General features: G+C 42.0%; 1 protein-coding gene across 1 annotated transcript in view; it reads left to right on the forward strand.

Moving 5' to 3' along the window:
- Positions 1–902: 902 nt before the first annotated feature.
- Positions 903–23,645, forward strand: part of mocos (molybdenum cofactor sulfurase) — a 318,270-nt gene continuing 295,527 nt past the window's right edge. The window contains exon 1 of the mRNA XM_078538658.1: positions 903–1,163. Coding sequence (XP_078394784.1) covers positions 1,040–1,163 — 124 coding nt within the window. The 5' untranslated portion in view covers positions 903–1,039. The remainder of the gene's footprint in view (positions 1,164–23,645) is intronic.

The following is a 23,645-nucleotide window of genomic DNA, read 5'->3' on the forward strand; positions in this document are numbered from 1 at the left end:
AAGGCGAGAGTGCTATGAACTGAGCCACAGCTGACACCTCTGTCCCTAAGAAGTAACTGTCCTCATATCTTCAGCATGCAATTGCTGGCCACCCAACCTGTGGAGCAACCCCATTCCTGTTGCTCATCCCTTGGCTACAACTGCAAATTCATGCGTTGGCAGCCTCTTCTTGTTGACAGTTTAGACCCAACCCCCCAACCGCCCCTTCCCTACCCACCAAACCTCCCACCACCGAACCCAGTGAAAGATTTCAAAAGGAAATTGGAATTGTTACTCGAGGGAAATAAACTTGCAGTACTACAGGGATAAAGCAGGGGAATAGGACTAACTGGATTGTTCTACAGAGAGCCAATGAAGTCTTGTGGTGCAGTGAGTGGCAATCCTGCCTTTGAACTAGAAGCTTCAGAGGACGTGATGGCTAAGGAATAACATGGTCAAACAGATTGAGTATCAACCTGGAAATCCTTTCAACATATGCCAATGGAGGCAGTAAGACCAGGAGAGATCCCTGGTCAGCCATGTGATGGAAAGAAAGTTGGAGCCTCTACCATCACAATCCATAGCTCCATTCTACAATGACCTGTAACACACCACAATCACAGAGCCAACATGGACTCGATGGGCCGAATGGTCTCCTTCTGTGCCTTAATGACTCTATTATCCTGAGAACCAGCCCTGACCTCTTCCCCCAGGCACCTTCATGACTTCAGCCGCTCTCCACATCCAGCCGCAAACCTGCAGCCTCCCAGCTCGACACAAAACCCCCGCGCCGACTATTAATTTTCATGGTTAAAAAATGTTTTGCACCTTGCTGATGTTTTTACATAATTAAACATAGAGTTCCGTGCTCAATTCCCCTTAACCCACCCGAAACAAGGCCTCACAGCGTCGCTATCTCTTTTCCTCCACCCTGCCAGACGGCCCAGGCCGAGGGAGGAGCTGTATTGCCCCTTGAACCTTGGAATGATCTCTGGCGAGAAGTTAATGTGAAAGCCACAGATCGCGGCTGACGTGTGCCGGTGCTGTGAGCCGACACATTATGGATGGGAAAAGGCCGCCACCGGAGCGCAACAGCCTGGAGTGGTTTAAAGGAGCCTTCAAGTACCAGGGGTGCGGGAAAGAGATGGAAGCGATGCGGCATCGCGAGTTCAGCAGGCTGACAGGTAACTGCCACTGGGCCTGCGACAAGGGAAAAGGAGCGTCCAAGCCCCGATCTCCAAAAGTTCCTCTTGTGCCGCCCCCCGGAACCACCTGCACACCCCCCCCCCTCCCCCCTCCAGCCTGCACCAACCTCCTAACTCCTCCATCTCCATATCCAATTCCCACATTTCTCCCTTACACCGTATGCATGTGGATCAGTCTTTGATGGTTAGCTATTTATCCAATATTTAAGAAGATAAGAATACACATAACTATGGTAGGTAAGATGTTTTTGATTATCGGAGCAGGGGAATGGAGCTGTTGTGGGACTTAATGCAGCACAGTGGTTGCTCTTTGGGCTAATGAACGCTGCAATAACAGGAGAGTACAGTACTTCTGGATCTGGTAGAAGTAGAGTGATGAAGTAGAGCTTAAGAATATGTTGCATATTTAGGATTTTGTACAAGTGGGGATGTCCCAGATGGACCTTGGGAGTATGAGAGTTATGTGGAAGCTGTCACAGAATCTCATAGAAATGGGAAATAGTTGATAGTGTTTGGAAACACTGAAGTGAAGTATGTGAGAATTAGATGGTAGAGGTTTATGTGATATAGGAATAGTGGGGTTACTCAGAGTGGTGGCTTGGATTTGTAACGGTGTTAGGACTCGTGGACTTTGTATTGTTGCACAAAGTCAGCTCATAGTGACCAAAGAACAGTGACCCTGCCACAATGCTAGGATGATATTATCCCATTAAATCTCTGAGGCTCAGCTATTCCTTTTACAGGTATTCTTTCAAAATTTATTTATTGTTTCCAAATTGAGCCAGTCACATGTATTCTATTCTGCCTAGATTGCTCAGTTTAATTCTTTCCAGGCTAGCTGCTGATATTTATTTTAATTCTTTTCCACCTAATCCACACTCCTTTATCTCATTCGCTGTGTATGTATGCAAGTGTTTCTAGTTAGTTATTTAATATTCTTTACAAAAACAAAAATACCTGGAAAAACTCAGTAGGTTTGGCAGCATCTGTGGAGAGGAGCACAGTTAACGTTTCGAGTCCGCATGACTCTTCAACAGAACTAAAGAAAAATAGAAAAGGGGTGAAATATAAGCTGGTTTAAGTGGGGGGTTGGGGGGGGGGGGCACCTCACCCCTTTTCTATTTTTCCTTAGTTCTGTTGAAGAGTCATGTGGACTCGAAACGTTAACTGTGTTCCTCTCCACAGATGCTGCCAGACCTGCTGAGTTTTTCCAGGTATTTTTATTTTTGTTTTGGATTTCCAGCATCCGCAGTTTTTTTGCTTTTATCTGAATATTCTTCACAGTCTGCGTTATTCTTTATTTCATTATTAGTCCCCTGTGTGGACAATTCATTGACATCTATAATATATTAAAAAGTCTGTGTCCATATGTACTTCCCATTTCTCCCAGTTACTACATATTGTACTTTTATGCAATGTACTTCATTTATTGGTTCAAAGTAAACAGAAACAAATAAGAGCTTAAGAATCAGCAAACATACAATTCAAAAGTAAAGTAAGTGGCTGGAAAACTGCCAAAGAGTAAACAACCAACCTTGAATGACCAGTCAGGAGAAACTACAAATAAAAAACTAAGTAAAAATAAAGGTAAACCAAATGAATCACAAACAGTTGAAAATCCAAAAGTTCAAGATAACTAGGAGTGAAAGTAAATGACAGTGGCACCTAAAACCCATCACAAATTACTAAATTCAACATTTGCCTCAGGAATCCAGGGTGAGCCAAACCTCACATTCCATCAGCCGACCCCAATTCTGCCAAACATTAGGTTCCCCCTCCACAGTTTTTCCAAATCTCTGGTTCCCCACAAGTGAAGGCAGATCACAGGAACAATTCCCCCATGGTTCCAAACCTAGCATGCCAACGGTGTGCTGTCAAGTTCCAAGACAGTTCCTGACCCAGTGAAAATAATGTCTAGTACTTTGCTGCCTGCTAAATGTCTGGTAACTACTCCCAACTCCAGGCAATAACAAACTTACAGATCAAAAGCAAGGTAAGTGTCCAGGAAATTGCCGGTATGAAAAAATAAGTCCAGTCTTGGTGAATCAGACAGGACAACATAGGACTTAGCAGCAAGAGTAGGCCATTCAGCTCTTCGAGCCTACTCTGACATTCAACAAGATCATGGCAGATCTGGTTGCGGTCTCAACTCCACTTTCTGTCTTTACCCCGCATTACCCTTGACTCCCTTTTCTATCAAAAGTCTGCCTAACTCTGCCTTGAGTAAATTCAATGATTCAGCCCCCACTGAAAAAAAGAAAAATAAAGGTAAATCAACCAAATTGCAGAATCGCCTGCTTTAAAAATGGTAAGAAATAAAAATTAAATACAGCAATAAAGAATTGTATATTGAATAATAAAGAACACTTATTAACAGTTTTCATAGAATCATAGACAGCTGTCTAATACAGCCCCCAAAAGACCTATTAAAAATCCCAGAACTCTATGGATAAAAACCCAAATTGACATCCTGAGAACCTGATGTTATCTTCTACATGATATAATATCTGTATTGCTGTATCATGAGGGCCCTTCTCTCCAGCAATCTGGAGAGCTGCTTCCCTGATGCTGGCATCCATCTGGTCCTGCCTTGATGCCTAATGTAGCTGAGGGAGACCTCACTGCTTAACCAAAGGCCGCATGTTTTTTTGGCGTGGTTTTAGTGCTGAATGAGGGGGTAATTGGGGGTACGAGTGTCATAGTGAGAAGTTATTATTTTAGGGGAATTTTGCCTGTGGTGAAGAGTTAATTTGGGAGGAGAGGGTTTTTTGGGAGGAGATTGATTGCAGTGGTGAGGAGGGAAGGTGGTGGCATAGTGGTATTGTCACCGGACTATTACTCCAGATACCCTTAATACTCTGGGGACCCAGATTTGAATTCCACCACGATGGTGAATTTGAATTCAGTAAAAATCTGGAATTAAAAGTCTAATGATGACTATGAAACCACTGTCAATTGTCTCAAAAACCTATCTGGTTCACTAATGTCCTTTAGAGAAGGAAATCTGCCATTCTTACCTGGTCTGGCCAGACTCCACAGCAATGTGGTTGACTCTTAAAAATGCCTTCCAAAATGGCCTAGCAAGCCACTCAGTTCTCAAGGGAAATTAGGGATGGGCAATAAATGCAGGCCCAGCCAGCAATGCCCACATCTCATGAGTGAATAAAAAAAATAATTTGGTGGCTTTTATTGTTGTGATGGGCTGTGGTATGGGGTTTATTGAGGGATGTATTTATTTGTTCATGGCATGTGTGTATCACTGCCCATCCCTAATTGCCCTTGAGAAGGTGAGCCACCTTCTTGAACTGTTGCAGTCCTTGTGGCATAGGTACGTCCACAGTGTTGTTAGGAAGATCAATATAAGATTTAATACAAAATGAATAACTATTCACTATAGGCTTAAAATGAAGAGTAAAGCAAAAATAAAATGCAAAAATACAAAATTGCAGAAGTTAGTGGCTGCCAGCCTGCAGGCCTCACAGGCCTACACTTTGTCCTGGATGGTGTCGAACTTCTTGAGTGTTGTTGGAGTTGCACTCACTCAGGCAAGTGGAGAGTATCCCATCACACTCCTGATTTGTGCCTTGTAGGTGGTAGACAGATTTTGGGGAGTCAGTAGGTGAGTTAATCTCCACAGAATTCCCGTTCTGGCCTGCTCTTGTAGCCACAGTATTTATGGCTGGTCCAGTTTAGCTTCTGGTCAGTGGAAACCCCCAGAATGTTGGCAGTGAGGGATTATAATAAAACCTCAACAGAGGTTGGGGGACTGAATTGAAACAAGTTACCAAAGTAAAATCAAATCAAATTACTGTCATCCAACATTTCATCAAATGGTGCTCATATTTTTCTGTGCTATTGAACTCCAGCTCGGTTTCTCTTTCCGGTTCTTTCTGTCCATATCAAGCCGAAGTCCAGAAATCTATTTTTATAATAGAAACCGAACTGGTCAACATTGAAGAAATTAAGGAAGTGGTAGAGTAGCAAGCTAGAATATAAGCACTAAAATATGGTGATTTTCACTGAAACTCATCTACTTGAGATGTGGTGATACATTTGAATAAGCACTCAAATAGTTGTTAACTACTTAAGAAAGAAAAGTTCTACATAACCATCCAATTAAAGATAAATCCCTTCGATATCACTGTCCAAAAGTTGACACCAGAATGTAACTAAATATAATAAAACCCCTGGTAGAAATAGTACTGTTCAAGAGCTTGACCGACCTGTCTTTGAAGAATGTTACAATAGTACCGAATATCAATGAGCTTCAAATTCTGCACTATGTATTGCAAAAAAAGCAATTCATTTGTATCCATTGTCGACTTTGAGAAGATATTTTATTCACTGGGCTGGTGTTTTTTTTTCTTCTGTATTGCTGTGGGATTCCACAGAAAATCATGCAAAGAGTATATTATTAGATGTAAAGGTACATGCAACTAGTGAAGAATTATAAAGACTTCAATTTAGACAGTGATTTATTTGTCTCCAAAATATACATAAATATATAAAGCACTTTGCACATGAATTACTTTGAAGTATAGTAGGCAAATTAAGGCCTTCAAGGTAAAAACTTTGAAGTCAGAAAAAGCACAATAACAGTCCAATGGGTAATGTTATGAAATATATGATTTTGTGAAGCGTGTTTCTATTTGGTTTATAATCTTACTGACATTAGAAATTTCAGTTATTGAAGAAAACAGGGAGGTGAAAATATATTCAAAAGTATTATAATTGATTCAATTGGTATACTTTGATTTGCTTTACTGGTAAGTCCACCTGATGGTTGGTTTCATAAATTTGTAGTAATTTATCATTAGCATTTTTCTATTCTCTACGTCTCCGAGCTTGTTTGGCTCAAAGTAAGACAACAGCAAATCAATAAAGTGTGATGGGGTAATGTGGACATAAGGTCTTAACATAATAATTTTTACATATGTGGTGTGGCAAAGAAATTAAGGTTAATCTGCACAGGGAGTAAACAACATTCATGACCTAATACATTAATCCAACCAATTTGCCATGGTGTTCCACATAGGAAATCAAGAGTAAGTGTAGTTTTCAGATGAAGTGATATTAAGGGACAGGAAATAATTTGATCAGGGAATGCATATAGCTCCATTTTATAATGATATATTTTGTTCTTATTTTAATATATTTGCTATGTATTCTTCTGTCCAAATTTATAATGTGTAAACATGAAAATATGGATACATAGAAACTTCCAGCAGAGAAAGAGGCCATTTGCCCTGTCATGCCTGTGCTGACTCTTTGAAAGAGCAGCTGTGCTTTAGTCCCACATCCCAGTTTTTTTGTCCATAACATGAGTTCCTCATCCTTGAGTCCAACTCCCTTTTAAAATTGTGCCTGAAATCAGCTTCCACAACCTTTTCTGGCAATGTATCCTGGATTCTGACAACCCCCTGAGTGAAAAAAAATTCTCATGTCCCACTAAGATCCTTTGCCAATTAATTTAAATCTGCCATATTTGGTTATTGATACACTCGACTACTCCATCAAAATCTCCTTATCATCTTGAAAATATTTGTTGTTATCTCAAGAGAGAAAGACCTTATTTTTCCAATCTCTCCTCAAAATTGAAGTCCCTCATCTATGGCAACATCTTGGTAAACCTCCTCATCAGAGGACCAAGCAAAACCTGTATCCAGAGGCAGGTTCATCATCTGTGGGCTGGATCCATCAGTTTTGTGCCTTTGCACCTTTGCTTGTGGGCCAGGAGGAGCAAGAGTGCTTCCTCCACCATGTGCCACCCCCCAAAACTGTTGGCCCAGCCAGCTAGCCTGCTTCCTGTCTGCAGTCCGCTGATCTACCTCCTTCTGCCACAGGACCATCGCCATTGGAGCTCATCCCATCCCCTCACGATGTGATGATCCTACAATGCAGGCTTGTCCAGTCTTTTTTTTAATTCAATTTTTCCTTTTTCAGTTCCCTTTTTTTCTCACTAAAGGGGCCGATGAGCAGATTTCAGAAAGATATATGAAGAAAATAAATAACTCACTGAGCAAAAATAAAGCAATGTCAAAGCAGTAAATTGATAATCTTTTTTAAAAAAAGTGATTAATAATAATGACCATTCGAGTCTAAGTGGGTGAAAGTGTGTTTGCCCAGCTCACTCCCAGTCTCAGAGTGGTGAGAGTGTGTTGGTGTGTGGAGATGAGGGTGACTGAGAATTCTGAGACTGGGAGTGAGCCGGACACACACACATACTGCAAATGCACACATAAACACTCTCCCTCTCACACATGCACATACTCACTCTCTCTCCCCCCTCTCTCACCCATACACACGAATGCTCACTCACTCCCTCTCTTGTACACATGCACTCACTCTCTCTCTCTCTCACACACACACTCACTTTCTCCCTCTCTCTCTCACACTCTCCCTCTCATACACACTCACTCACTCCCTCTCACACACACTCACTCTCTCCCTCTTTCTCACACACACACACATATTTTTCCCACTCTTTCACACACACATCACTCACTCTCCCTCTCACACACATTCTCGCTTTCTCACACATGCACATACTCACTCTTCCCCTCTCTCTCTCTTTCACACACACACACACTCTCCCACTCTCTCTCTCTCTGACACACACACTCTCATTTTCGCCCTTTCTCACACACACTTACTCACTCCCTCTCTCACGCACACTCACTCTCTCCCTCTCTCATGCACGCACTCACTCACTCTCCCTCTCACACTCAAGCACTCTTCCTCTCTCACACATGCACTCACTCACTCTCTCCCTCTCTCACACACATTCACTCACTCTCTCCCTCTCTCACGCACACATTCACTCACTCTCTCCCTCTCGCCCCTCCTCTCGCCACCCCGCTCTCCCCCCCACCGTCTCCCCCCTCACCCTCTCCCTCCCCTCTCCCTCACCCTCTCCCTCACCCTCTTCCCCTCCCTCACTCTCTTCCCCTCCCTCACTCTCTTCCCCTCCCTCACTCTCTTTCCCCCCTCACCCTCTTTCCCCCCTCACCCTCTTTCCCCCTCACCCTCTTTCCCCCCTCACCCTCTTTCCCCCTCACCCTCTTTCCCCCTCACCCTCTTTCCCCCCTCACCCTCTTTCCCCCCTCACCCTCTTTCCCCCCTCACCCTCTTTCCCCCTCACCCTCTTTCCCCCCTCACCCTCTTCCCCGCCATACCCTCTTTCACCCCCTTCACCCTCTTCCCCCCACACCCTCTTTCCCCCCTCACCCTCTTTCCCCCCTCACCCTCTTTCCCCCTCACCCTCTTTCCCCCTCACCCTCTTTCCCCCCCTCACCCTCTTCCCTCCCATACCCTCTTTCACCCCCCTCACCCTCTTTCCCCCCCTCACCCTCTTTCCCCCCCTCACCCTCTTTCCCCCCCTCACCCTCTTCCCCCCATACCCTCTTTCCCCCCCCTCCTCACCCTCTCCCCCTCTGTCTCCCCCCAGGCTTAGTAGCCCTTCTCTCTTCTTCCCCCCACTGAAATCGTCTCTCTCTGCCCAGCATATTTACCGCAGCTGGTGATCACAACTCGTCGAATTGGAGACTGTTTCTCTCCCACATTTTCTGCTGTTAGTGTCACATCAAATGTAGGCGAGTAATAGCCTCGATTGGAGGATTTTCAACATCACTTATCTGTCTTACTGGCATTTCAGACAGTGGCTCCTATGGGCCACATAGAATGGCTTCGGGGGCCACAATCCGGCCTGCGGACCACTGGTTGGGCAAGCCTGTTATAAACTTTTCCCCGGTCCCACGATCATCTTCCGTCCCCTCATTCCCCCAGTCTTCTCTGGAGCCCATGATCTCCCTGCATGCCACCGCCTCACCACCTATATGTCCTCCATGACCACCATAGCCTCCATCCACCCATAATCTTTCCCACATTCCCTCACTCCTGTCCTCTCCCTAGTTGTAGCCTGATGCCGCAGGCGCTACTACCCAATAACCAGCCACCCTCCATTAAATTTGGCAGGACCTCTAGGTTATCCGCGTTTTTGCATTTCCTTTCTGCTACAATTTGTCCCCATAAATATTGGGGCCACAGATTCTATCTGAACCATTAACCCGGGAACTGAATTACATAGCATCAAATTCTCTGTGTAAAGAAGTTTATCTCGCTCAAAAACAGAATTACCTGGAAAAACTCAGCAGGTCTGGCAGCATCGGCGGAGAAGAAATCAGTTAACGTTTCGAGCCTTCATGGCCCTTCGGCAGAACTGGAGCATGGTTAGAAAAAGGGAGAAATATAAATTGGTTTAAGGTGGGTGGGGGGGGAAGAGACACATCTCCCCCCCCCCCCCACCCACCTTAAACCAATTTATATTTCTCCCTTCTAACTATGCTCCAGTTCTGCCGAAGGGCCATGAAGGCTCGAAACGTTAACTGATTTCTTCTCCGCCGATGCTGCCAGACCTGCTGAGTTTTTCCAGGTAATTCTGTTTTTGTTTTGGATTTCCAGCATCCGCAGTAGCTTTTAGCTTTTTGTTGTTAAGTTTATCTCGCTGTATGTTCTAAATTTCTTACATTTAATATTTTATCTATATGATATTTTGCTCTGGACCCTTGATCTGTGGTCTGTCTCCTAAAACTACACTGTTCCTCCTTTCATAATTTTAATCACTTCTAACATATCACTCCTGCATTGTTCTGATTAAAAAATGTCTAACATTTCAGGTCTGTGAATCTGAGTTGTAACTTGTTTATTGCTTCATATCTTTTCTGTAGTTTTGAGTCCAATGCTGCACACAGTGTTTACACTGAGGTCATATTAAGGTTTTATATAGGCTCACCAATACCTCTTGTTTTTTTTTCTCTATTTTATTCCTCATGACAAAACCTAAGATCCTAGGATTTTTTTCTAATCTTATTAACCTGAGCTGCTTTCTGTTCAGAGAACAGGTTACTGTTTTGAAACAAAATATATCACTCTTAACTTACTTGCATTGACCTTCATGTGACATCTTTTAGTGCACTTCCCCCAACTAATCAACATCCATTTGAAGTTTCCTTTGATCCTTTGAAGATTTATCTACACTTTGTATTTTGGTATGATCTGCAAATTTCAACACCACTCACTCCAGGCTTAGATCCAAATCATTGATATACACAGAAAACAGGTAATAACAGAAATGAATCTCACAGGTATCAGGAAGATATAATAATGTTATTGGAATTTATTGTAAAATAGTGGTGTGTCTATGTGTGTGTGTGTGTGCGTGTCTGTGTGTGAATTAATTGGATTAAAGGCTTTGATGTTTTAGAAGATGAGCTAGGTTTGAAATGTTAAGTAGATAGATGTAAGAGGGAAAGGGGACATTTGCATTTTTAAATAACCCAGCCTAGATTGTTTTCAAAGGAGGAGTAAAATGCGTCACCTAGCCAGGAGAAGTTCAGAAACAGTGTGTTTATTTTTCCCTGAGATTACTGGTAAAATTAGCACTATGAGAGATTTTTTATTATTGGAAAGGTAAAGTCCAAAGACATAGGCCTGAATTCTTCAGGCGGCGGGTGGTTGCGGAGCCGATCGCTGCCTGCCATCTGCTCCATGCCACCATTTTATGTGGGCAGGCCAATTAAGGCCCATCCAGCGTAATACGCAAGCTGTAGCGCTCAGCGCTACCTGTGCGGGCGGGGGGAGGAGGGAGAGTCGGGGCCAGTGCTCTTTTGTGCATGTGGCGAAAGAGTGCTTCAATCTCCCTGAGGCACGAAGCTGCCTCAGGGAGATTAAATCAATATCAAAATAATTTTAAAAATTGTGTAAAAACTTGAGACTGTATCACATAAGATGGGACATGTTTTGATATTTAGGAAATTTTTAAAATTGATTTAATAAAAGCTTTAGGAAACCTCATCCCGCTCGTGGATGAGGTTTCCTAAAAACTGCGAAGGTCACTTGACCTTTTCGCCTGCCCGCCAACCTTAAGGTTGGACGGGCAGCGTTAACAATTACATCAATTACTTTCTTAATGGCCTTAATAGGCTGTTAACATATCGGTGGGCGCACAGCTGACTTCAGCGTGCACCCGCTGAACGAAATATCGTGGGACTGTGCGATGACGTCGGGACGCACGCCTGGAGTCATTGCATGTCACTTTATATGCCAGGCCTGTCCCTGCATGCCGACTGAAAAATCCTGCCCATAGTGAAACAATGGGAATTTGCATTCAAAAGGGAAAATATGTATAAAGGAGCAAAGGCTGTGTGTAAGGGTAAAATTTTAAAATCTAACAAGCATGAAAAGCCTTCAGCACCTACGCCTCAACTGCTTTCCACAACAAACTGAAGTTAAGAAAACTTACTTAGAATTGTATTGTTCAGGGTATCATGTTTGGGTCTTTTAAAATCCATGTGTCTTAATGTTGCCTTAATGGAGGTGTAACTGGGAGTCAGATTAATTAGAGGATATAGAGGTTATTATAGTAGTAATTTGTAGACTTATGTATGTGCTTAAAATCATTTCTCTCATTAATAAATGTTTAATCTAGTTTTGTAAAAACCACAAGGCTCGATGGTCTTATTACTACTGAGTTCAAAACCCGCATCTCGAAACATACAAATTGCAAAAATAGTTGTGGTAATTGTCTCATGTTTCCCTCTGGGATTTGAATAACTCAGCATTTACCATTGGCTGTGCCGTAACATTGGATGCCACTACCTGCTTCCATCTGTTACAGATGCTGGACTTTATAAAACAGTTATGTTTTACACTGACTCCTTTAATTCAAGGTAAAATGGAATAGTTTAGAAGTGGGGATGTGACCTCATACAAAATCTTCCAGGAGACAAGCCCATGTGACCTCACACTAAATCTGCCTGGAGATAAGTCATGTGGCCTGGTTGTCATGGGGGCAGGGGCCTAGATCAAGACTTATTGAGAATTAGTTGCAAGTTTTAACACCTAAACATAAAGGAGGAGACAAGTGGTCTTGCTGCGTACAGACTCTCAGAGTCAGTCAGATAGAGAGATTTGGGGAAGAAGACTTGCAACAGATGCTGCCATGCCAAGCAGGAAATAAAGACTGTTTTTGGATTAACTGTCAAGTAAAGTGCTGGTGAAGATGGATTCCCAGTTTGAAAAAATGAGGATTGTGGAGAGTTAAAGACCTATGAATGCCAGAGGGTGCCTTGCCACTGAAAGTCCATTTGATTATGCTCAGAATGTTGAGTGAAGGGACCTTTTTTAAAAGGACAGTGGAAGATTCATCTGGTGAACCAAGGAGAAGAGATCCTGTTAAAGTTGGGAGGAGCTTGAGACTTTAAACACAAGACTGCATTTCTGCTGAGTGCGGTGTAACATATATACATGTCATGGAGTTTTCAGCTGTGTTAAGAAGCTAATAGGGAATACCTTTACTGTAATTTAGAGTATTAGTTACCTACTAAGTAATATTTAGTCTATGTTGATTTTAGTTTCTTTATTACAATATAAGTCTTGAAATGTGAAATCTTGTGTGATCCTTTGCATTGGAAAATTCATGTCTCTTTTTACTAGTTATTGGTCTCCACTGGGATCGTAACACATCCACTCTGAAAACTTGTCCTTAACATTTACTCCATTTTCGCTTTCCCATCAATTTTTAATCCAATATGCTATTCTTGTACAGTTTTCTGTCAAATGTGTACTAGAGTAGGCTACATGTCTGTGTCTGTGACATCTTTTGATTATCTGCTCCTATCACTGTTTGCTTGTCCCTACAGCCACACCCCCCCACCCCCAACTTCTCTCCCCCCCCCCACCACCACCACTTTAAACCAGTTTATATTTCACCCCTCTCCTAACTTTACTCAGTTCTGCTGAAGGGTCATGAGGACTCGAAACGTCAACTCTTTTCTTCTCCGCCGATGCTGCCAGACCTGCTGAGTTTTTCCAGGTAATTATGTTTTTGTTTTGGATTTCCAGCATCCGCAGTAGTTTTTTGTTTTTATATACATGTCTGTGCTGTTGTTTCAAGTGCACTTAAATCCATTATTTTTAATTTAAGAGTCTTGGAATGTTTTTCTACTTTGAAGATGCTTTATAAATGAAAATTATTATATAGTTTTGTATGAAACTTACTTTATCAGAAGATGATGTTTTTTATCGCCACTTCACAATGGATTTTGAAGTAACCAGAATTCATTGTGCAAATCAGCATATAAACAGTATATTTGAATCCCAAACAGGTGAAAGCTGGCATAACTAGTCATAATGGATATGTAATTCATGATACTGTGTATAACATATTGCATCACGAAACACATTAAAATAAATATTGCCGCAGCTGATAGAGATTTTCTATTCACGTACATATTGTATTTAGGTGTGAGGCATGTTAAAAAGAGCATCAAAAGAATTTGCACTATTAATCAATGGCTGAATTTCATTCTGAACTATCTGCTGACAGCCATCAGTTGGTACTTTTAATTGGATACTTGACACACAGCCATGCAGAATCTACATGGTCAGACACTGCAGCATTTTGGTGTTTTGATCATCCAATGTGTAATGCACACATGCAATGTGTGTATCTCAAATTAAATAACAGTTGAATCTTTCTGAATGTCAGTTGACTTTAATATAGATATCTTGACAGAAAAATAATAAAAAGAAAAACAAAAATTCCTGGATTCACTGATCATTCAAATCATTTGTAGTCGTATCTTGCATGTGATTTTTGAATCATTAATTTACCATTAGTCAAAGCAAAAGGCTATTTCCTAAAGTTTGAATACAGGGAGTGACATTTCAATTTGACAAGTGCACAGAATGGGCTGTAGCCTAATGTCCACTCCTTAAACACCTACTGCATTTTTATGTTCACTGAAGTCACCACTAAAGTTGAATTTCAACCCCAAAATGTTTTATTGATAACCTGATAATCTAAATAAACAACATCATAAATCCATTCCAGAAACTGGAGCACATAATTCAAGGTTTGCACTCTATACAGTACTGAAGGAGTGCTGCACTGTCAGAGGTGACAACTTTCAGATGGGACATTAAACCGGGGACCAGTCTTCTCTCTCAAATCAACCTAAAAGATCCCATGGCACTATTTCGAAGAATACCTGGCCAGTATTTATCCCTCAAACAACATCATTAAAATAGGTTATCTGGTCAATATCACATTGCTGTTTCTGGGACCTTGCTGTGTGCAAACTGGCTACTGCATTTCTCACATTACAACAGCGACTACACCTCAGAAGTACTTTATTGGCTGTAAAGTGATTTGGAACATCTTATTATGAAAGGCACTATATAAATGCAAGTTTTTCTTTTTGACTTTCCTTTTGAATGTCTAAAAGCAAGTTTGAACCAATGAATAGTTTTTTCCACTTGACTCCTGAAGCACCAGATTTGTTAGATGCAAAGGCAAAGCTACTTCTTGTAATAAAGTGGAACTTGTTTCAGCTAAACGTTATCTTAGTGATTTACCTTTTTTAGTCCTGTAGTTCTAAGCCCTAGAAATACCTTTAATGGACAGTCTTTTATTACTTTGGCTTTAATTAGTTGTTTTCTTCCCACTCATATTGATGAGTTCCAGTATTTTAGCATATACACTGGGATATTTTTATATAAGTGGAAATTATTTTCTTGCTTTTAGGTACCAGCGCTTTGTGAAAGTAATTTCTCATTTAAAATACTTCCATATTATTAGTATTATACACTATAATAGCATACTTAGTTAAACTGAATGTGAGGCAGTACAGTTTTGTTTGTGTAGAAAGTACAGCATCCTCTCACAGGGTAGTCTGAGAATGATTTGCCCAGCACAGGGATAACAGAAGTAAATGTTTATTTTTCTTATAAGGCAAACTATTCCAAAGGCATTGTTTCTCTTCCTGCAGGCTGAGACATTCAAACCAATCTGTAATTAGACAAAGTCTCTCAGTAATGTGAACGGGGTTTAGATATACAAGAACTAGAGAAACTACCTCTTCTGCAATGGGGATTGAACTTTGCTTAAGAATTCTGAATTGTACTGTGGAGAAACTCAAATCCCCTAATCCTCATGGATTTATAGTTATAAACCAGCTAGTTTGTGATGTGAAATGCCAAAAAAATGTCAGTAAAAGTTTATTAAAATCTGGGTATTGATAGATATGTGGTAAGTATGTTATTTTCTTTCTGCCATAGCCACTTGCGCTTTCCAGTTTGTAACGTATGCCCCAGGCCCTCCGAGCCATATCCCCAGCACCAGGAGTATTACAGGTAAAACGGATGAGTTAAGGGTGAGGATTGACACGTGGAATTGTGATATAATAGCCATCACTGAGATGTGGTTGATGGAGGGGCAGGATTGGCAGCTCAACATTCCGGGATATAGAATCTTCAGGCAAGACAGGGGAGGGGGTAAAATAGGAGGAGGTGTTGCATTATTAGTTAAGGAGTCAGTTACTGCAGTAAAGAGAGATGATATCTTGGAGGGGGCATCGAATGAAGATTTGTGGGTAGAGTTTAGGAATAAAAAAGGGGCAGCCACATTGTTAGGTGTTTATTATAGACCCCAGATAGTCAGCGGGAAATTGAGGAGCAGATATGTGCACAATTTGTGGAGGCGTGTAAAAACAATAACAATAGGTTAATATTAGGTGATTTCAACTTTCCCAACATTAATTGGGATAGATATAGTGTTAAGGGCTTGGATGGAGTGGATTTCTTGAAATGTGTACAGGAGAACTTTTTAGGTCAATATGTAGAGGGTCCACCATGGGACGGCGCAGTGCTGGACCTGATTCTGGGGAATGAAGCCGGACAGGTGGCTGAGGTGGTGGTGGGCGAGCATTTTAGTGATAGCGACCTCAACATGGTACAGTTTAAGTTTGTTATGGACAAAGAAATCAACAAATTGCAAAAAAAATGTTTTGGATTGGGGGAGAGTGGATTTTAGTAAAATACAGCAGGATCTGGCCAAGGAACACTGGGAATAGCTACTTGTGGGGAAATCTACAGAGGAGCAGTGGGGGGCATTCAAAAAGGAAATGAGGAGGGTACAGGCTCAACATGTTCCCTCTAGGGTGATAGGAAGGCGTAACAAGCCCAAAGAACCATGGATGACCAGAGATATTCAGGTTACGATGAGAAGGAAAAGAGAGGCTTTTAGCAGGTACAAGGGAAGCAAATCAGCAGAGGCATTAGTGGAGTACAGAAAGTGCAGAGTGGAGCTTAAGAAAGCAATTAGGAGAGCAAAGAGGGGATATGAGAAAGCTCTGGCTGGTAAAAGTAGGGAAAATCCCAAGATATTCTATAAGTATATCAATGGGAAGAGGATAACCAGGGAAAGAGCAGGGCCCATAAGGGACCAAGGGGGCAATCTATGGGTCGAGCCAGAGGACATTGCTAGATTGTTGAATGAATATTTCACATTCGTCTTCACCCAAGAGAATGAGGATGAAGGTATCGAACTCGGGGAGAGAGACTGCGAGGTCCTTGAGCAAATTGATATAGGGAGTGACAAGAAATTGGAGGTGTTGGCAGGCTTAAAAGTGGACAAATCTCCAGGTCCAGATGATTTTTGTCCCAGACTACCGAGGGAGGCAAGGGAAGAGATCGCAGGGGCTCTGACCTAAATTTTTAATTCCTCTCTGGCCACGGGGGAGGTGCCAGAGGACTGGAGAACAGCTAATGTAGTTCCGCTATTTAAGAAGGGTTGTAGAGATAAGCCAGGGAACTACAGGCCAGTGAGTCTCACGTCAGTGGTAAGGAAACTATTGGAGAAAGTTCTGAAGGACAGTATCTATCTCCACTTGGAGAGGCAAGGTTTGATTAGGGATGGTCAACATGGCTTTGTCAGAGGGAGGTCATGCCTAACAAATTTGATTGAATTTTATGAGGAGGTGAGCAGGTGTGTAGATGAGGGTAGTGCAGTTGATGTAGTTTATATGGATTTCAGCAAAGCCTTTGACAAGGCCCCACATGGGAGACTTATAAAGAAGGCACATGGGATACAGGGTAATTTGATAAGGTGGATTCAAAATTGACTTAGTTGTAGGAGACAGAGGGCGATGACAGAAGGATGCTTTAGTGACTGGAAGCCAGTGTCCAGTGGCGTACCACAGGGACCTGTGCTCGGTCCACTATTATTTGTCAGTTATATAAATGACATAGATGACTATGTGGGGGGTAGGATTAGTACGTTTGCGGATGACACAAAGATTGGCCAGGTGGTTAACAGTGAGGTTGAGTGTCTTGGGCTACAGAAAGATATAGACGGGATGGTTAAATGGGCAGATAAGTGGCAGATGGAATTTAACCCTGAAAAGTGTGAGGTGATACACTTTGGAAGAAGTAAGTTGACAAGAAAGTATTCAATGAACGGCATGACACTGGGAAGTTCTGAGGAATAAAGGGACCTTGGCGTGTGTCCATAGATCTCTGAAGGCAGAGGAGCATGAAAGTGGGGTGCTGAAAAAGGCTTATGGGACACTTGCCTTTATCAATCGAGGCATAGATTACAAAAGTAGGGAGGTCATGTTGGAGTTGTATAGAACCTTAGTGAGGCCACAGCTGGAGTACTGTGTGCAGTTCTGGTCGCCACATTATAGGAAGGATGTGATTGCAGCAGAGGGGGTGCAGAGGAGATTCACCAGGATGTTGCCTGGGATGAAACATTTAAGTTATGAAGAGAGGTTGGATAGACTTGGGTTGTTTTTGTTGGAGCAGAGAAGACTGAGGGGCAACCTGATCGAGGTGTACAAGATTATGAGGAGCATGGACAGGGTGGATAGGGAGCAGCTGTTCCCCTTAGTTGAAGGGTCAGTCAAGAGGGGACATAAGTTCAAGGTGAGGGGCAGGAGGTTTAGTGGGGATGTGAGGAAAAACTTTTTTACCCAGAGGGTGGTGACGGTCTGGAATGCACTGCCTGGGAGGGTGGTGGAGGCGGGTTGCCACACATCCTTTAAAAAGTACCTGGATGAGCACTTGGCATGTCATAACATTCAAGGCTATGGGCCAAGTGCTGGTAAATGGGATTAGGTAGGTAGGTCAGGTGTTTCTCATGTGTCGGTGCAGACTTGATGGGCTGAAGGGCCTCTTCTGCACTGTGATTCTGTGAAATCCTTATGCATTTGTCCCTTGACAGGCACATTTAACTTTGCAACATCCACTTCCATGGCAAAGCATTCAAAAACCTCTGCATAAAGAAATTTCTCTGAACTCCCTTCACTCTGTTCATGTTGATCGCCGACTCCCCGATCAATATTTTATTTGTATTCAATATACATGTTGGGATTTGTAATCAATATATGCATTGGGATCCCTACAGCTCTACATGCTGTAAGATTGGAATTTTGGTCTTATTGGCAACCTAGTAAATAGAGCCTGAGCCATTTGCTCACTGTGCAAGCTTGATGCCGAAGTAGGGCGCATTAAAGCTATCCTGTGGGATAATAGCTACCATAATCAGATCGTTCCTTGCTGTATGTCATGTAAACTCACAAATAGGCCTAAGGCCTGTTTGAACAACAGGTAAAGCTAGTCATTGCAACACAAGTGGTATTTTCCACTAACAGGATGCAGCCATCAAGCCAAAAAAAGATGTTCTGTTTTTCACATAAATGTAAATGTTGTGTATGAATTTCAGTGCCAGTGCAATGCTAGGCACCTGGGCTGTAGATCCCAAAGTCTCCCTTGTAAATGTAGTTTCCCTTTCTTGCTGTCATTCGGGTGACTCTAAGCTGTATCCTCTCTATGCCTTTAAAGTCCTGTCTAAAATGCTCACAACCCTGGGGAGGATCTTCCGGTTGGCGAGCGGGGGCGGGGCTCACTCGCCGATGCATAAAAGGACGCAGGATGACGTCGAGTGGAACTCCCGACGTCACCCCGCGTCATTTCAATTTTCAGGTCAGCGGGGGGCGCAGCCAAATCAGCTGTGCTCCTGCCGAGCTGTCAAGAGCCTATTGAGGCCATTGAAAAAGTAATTAACATTATTACTGGACCTGCCCGTCCAACCTTAAGGTTGGCGGGCAGGCTGGGAGCCCTGGCGAGCTTCAGAAAAAGCATGAAGCCTCATTCGTGGACGTGATGAAGTTTCATGAGGGTATTTAAATATTAATAAAGGTTTCAATAAAAGTTATGGACATGTCCCAGCTCATGTGACAGTGTCACATGAGGTGACATGTCAGGGAAATCTTTCTATCATTTGTTTAACAATTTTTAATTTGCAGCCGATCTCCCTGAGGCAGCACCTAGCTTCAGGGAGATCAGAGCACTCTTTCGCACGCATGTGCAAAAGAGCGTACCCTTGGCTGAGGGACTTTCCCCCCCGCCCGTGCAGGGAGCACATAGCGCTTCCTGGCTTAATTGGCCCGCCCACGTAAAATGGCGGCGTGCCCCCGATCGGAGGTGCGCCTGCCCGCGCCCGCTCCCGCACTTCCCCCCTCAATGGGGGGGTAAATTTTTCCCCTAAGTCTTTACTTTAGTAATCCAAAATGTTGTTCGACTTTATTATGGTTCTATCCACATGCACATGTACTTTTAGGAAATTACAGCTCATATTTTCCCACAGCTGCAAGATTGGTGACAGACACCATGGCCGGAATTTTCCAGCACCCTGCGGCGGGGCTGGTAAGCCATTGAAATCTCCATTCACATCGGTGGGACTGGAAGATCCTGCTGGTGTGAGGAGCTGAAAAATTCTGGCCCATAAATCTCACTGTCTGGTATGTCAATTTTACCATTGTGAACTTATTCCCAATTTTACTGGTTTCCCTAAATAGAATACACTGGAGCAAACATAGAAGCAAATCAGGCACTTGCCACCAATCTAAGAACAGTGTTCCTTATCCAGGACCACAGGAAGATTTAAGTAAATAGAATTGCAACTTCTTAAATACGCTTTATTCTACAATTATTTAAAGCTGTAGTGTGCCTTCTTGAGTTTCAAGGTGGTTGTCAGCTTTACTGATGCGTGTGATCAATGAATGCAGACTCCCCACCCCCAAGTTGCTCCCATAAGACCATAAGACATAGGAGCAGAAATTAGGCCGTTCGGCCCATCGAGTCTGCCCCGCCATTCAATCATGGCTGATAAGTTTTTCAACCCCATTCTCCCACCTTCTCCCCGTAACCTTTGATCCCCTTACCAATCAAGAACCTATCTATCTCGGTCTTAAATACACTCAGTGACCTGGCCTCCACAGCCTTCTGTGGCAATGAATTCCATAGATTCACCACTCTCTGGCTAAAGAAGTTTCTCCTCACCTCTGTTCTAAAAGGTCTTCCCTTACTCTGAGGCTGTGCTCTCGGGTCCCAGTCTCTCCTACTAATGGAAACATCTTCCCCACGTCCACTCTATCCAGGTCTTTCAGTATTCTGTAAGTTTCAATCAGATCCCCCCTCATCCTTCTAAACTCCATCAAGTATAGACCCAAAGTCCTCAAACGTTCCTCATATGTTAAGCCTTTCATTCCTGGGATCATTATAAATTATTATTAATTTTGGAAAAAAGAATTATTTTTTTCATGGATTATGAGTTATTACAAGGGCTATGTTAGCTAACCTTGAATTTTTAACTGAATGACAAGTTCTAGGTTGGAATGAGACTTAAATCGTAGATCTTTTTTGACAGCAAAATTTACATAAATTCCGAAAACAATCTCCTAAATTAAATGGGCTCCAGGCATGGCCTGGCAAACTAAAAGAAAAAAGAATGATACCAGGCTTAGGAAATGAATACTCAAAGATCTTAGTTGTTTAATCTTTGCACCAATAAACTGAATTTTGGAGCAGTAAATTAGCTCTTGCTAAGCTTTGTAGAACAATAGTTTTGGGTTTAAGTCGTAGCAACGACTTAATTGTAGGAAACAGACATGTTTGGCATTTATTTCAATGGTGCACAGAAATGTTAAATACTTTCTAACTGTTTTCAGTTCTGGTAACAACAAAAATATGAATAAAAAATTCCTTACTATTTCTTTTGCACGATTCAACAATCTACACTGCAGGCAAATCTGAACCTATGTATTTGAGCCTCTAGGTTTCATTGTTCATCCGCATCCTTTAGCAACTTCTCATTGAGTTTACTTTCCTATTCCTTGTTTATCATTATCATGATGGGTACCTTGCATATATTCAAACTAAATTGCATTTGCCGCTTTTCTGGCCATTCTACTAACCTTATTGACCAGGGCTTTTCAGTAGTAATGATGGCAAAACTGATGTCTGAAAGCAACTTCTTGAGTCTGCACCTGCACAGTTAAAAGCAGAAATCCAGAAGTTGCTACTAGTAATGTTAGGCTTCTCTGAAGAGTGGGCTGATGAAGTCCCTGTAGACTGCAATCAATTAGAAATCATTGAGGATTTTTACAGCAAGACTAGTAGGATAAAATTGTAAGTTCTTGTCAGTTCAAAGTTTACCTTGTTGAATGAAGTTATTATGACATAGCCGATGGTAAAGGCTGAGTTGTTCAAATCCCACAGGGAAACTTGAAACAACTGTCATAACCCATTTTTGCAATTTGTATGTTTCGAGATTCAGTAGAAATGAAGCCATTGAATCGCAAGAGGTTTTTTTATAAAACTAAATTAAACATTTATTAATACAAGAAATAATGTAAAGACATACATATGACTACAAAATTTCTACTATAATAACTACAAAAATCCCCTAATTAACCTGACTCTCAATTACACCCCCGGTAAGGCAACATATAACTCATAGATTAACAGACTTCTGGCAAAGCACACCCTGGACAGCCGCATTCAAAATGAGTTTCTTTCAGCTCTGGGTCCTTGTAGATAAACTTGAGGCTTACAGGCCGGAGGCTTCTCACACTTGTTGGAACTTAAAATGCCGCACCTTACACACAATCTCCTTTCTCCTTTATACGTATCTTTCTCTTTGAATGTAAATTTTCCATTGTATCACTAGGCTTTTAACTTTACCTCTTCTAACTGTAACTTACATCCTTTCATCCCACCAATTTTATTAATGAACTGGAAAAAAATAAACATATTGCTTGGCATCTTCTAGGTATGTATAAGATTTCACCCACAGTCTTGAATGGTTTCTTCTAACAAATGCAAATTTACACTTTACCTTCTACCCTCCTTACATTTATCTAATTAACATCTCAAAACTACTATATATCAAAGCACCCAGACAAGCTGGCTTTAATCCAGTTAAGACACACACAGACACACACATAGACACAGACCCCATTAGAGGTCTACTTTAAAATAATTTTCAATAACAGTATTATATCTTCTTGACAAAGTCTAACTTTTTTTTAAACAGCATAGTAACTTCATAATTACTGATGAACAACACTTATGACCCTGAAAAAACCTTTTTATTTGTGAACTGTGATATTTCTCCATAATTGTTTTAAAAATTGTACATTTGTTAAGTTTGTTTATAATATATCAGGCCCTACCTTAATCCCATGTGGATGTCTATATCTTTATTTTGCTCTCTGTAAGATGATATTAAAGAGTGAAGGATAATTACTGATATTAAGTCCCTGGTTTTGTCTGTGAGAATTCTTCAGTGTGAGTAGCTGCTTACCTTGTTTGATGTCATCCTTGTTGCTGGATATCTGGAGATACCCTTGACTTGGCACCACATTCAAATTTACGACCGATAAGGTGAAATCCACGCCACAGAGATCGCTAGATCTTTGTGCGCAGTTTTCTTTGAGGTCACTGATGAACACTGTTACTTCACCCACTGTTGCTTCATTGTTGACCCTAAAGTCCTAGCCCTTGTCTTTTTAAAGTTTTTTGCAGACATGCTCATTGTTTGCCAAATGATTTATTTTTGTGTTGAGATTGTGTTCCCTATATCTAAGCCCAAATCATTTATGTAAAGGTTGACTTTAACCTTATTTGCCAGTGGGAATGAGGTGAACAAGTAATTTACTCAGATGCCTGGAACTCACCCAATTCCCATCATCTCCGATATTAACCTGTGGGATTCTGAGACACCTGTCTAAAGTAAGTGACAGCCTCATCAATATACACAGGATTTCATTACATCACTAGGAACCCAATGACATGCAATCCAGGGCCAGAGTAGGGAGGTTGCCAGAGATTTTCCACTAGGCTGAAGCAGGTCAGCAGCTACTGAAAAGGATAAAGAGGCCCTTCGTATAACTGTAAACTTTATTTGTGGGGCCAGCAGCAGTCTGCTCTCTATGGGACTTTGCCCCCACAAATCCTTGCCAAAGATCAAGAGGTTAACTAAGGCAAGAGTAGGACCTATTAAAGACCAGAAAGGTAACCTATGTATTGAGGTGGAAGACATGGGCATGGTTTTTAATGAGTTCTTTGCATCTGTCTTTACAAAAAAGGGGGACAATGCAGACATTGTGGCTCAGATCTTCTAGTCAGTGGTAGAGCAGGAGCGCACGCCATTGCCAACTTTTAAAACTGACCCCTAACCTTTTTACGCTGGAGCCTAAGGATCTCCCTGTCCCGGTTCCAGCTTGGATCCAGTGATATGTGGAGTGGGGAGATCACTGGAGTGAAATCAAGCTCCCT

The sequence above is a fragment of the Cetorhinus maximus genome, chromosome 3 (assembly GCF_964194155.1).
Source record: "Cetorhinus maximus chromosome 3, sCetMax3.hap1.1, whole genome shotgun sequence".
Lineage (NCBI taxonomy): Eukaryota > Metazoa > Chordata > Chondrichthyes > Lamniformes > Cetorhinidae > Cetorhinus > Cetorhinus maximus.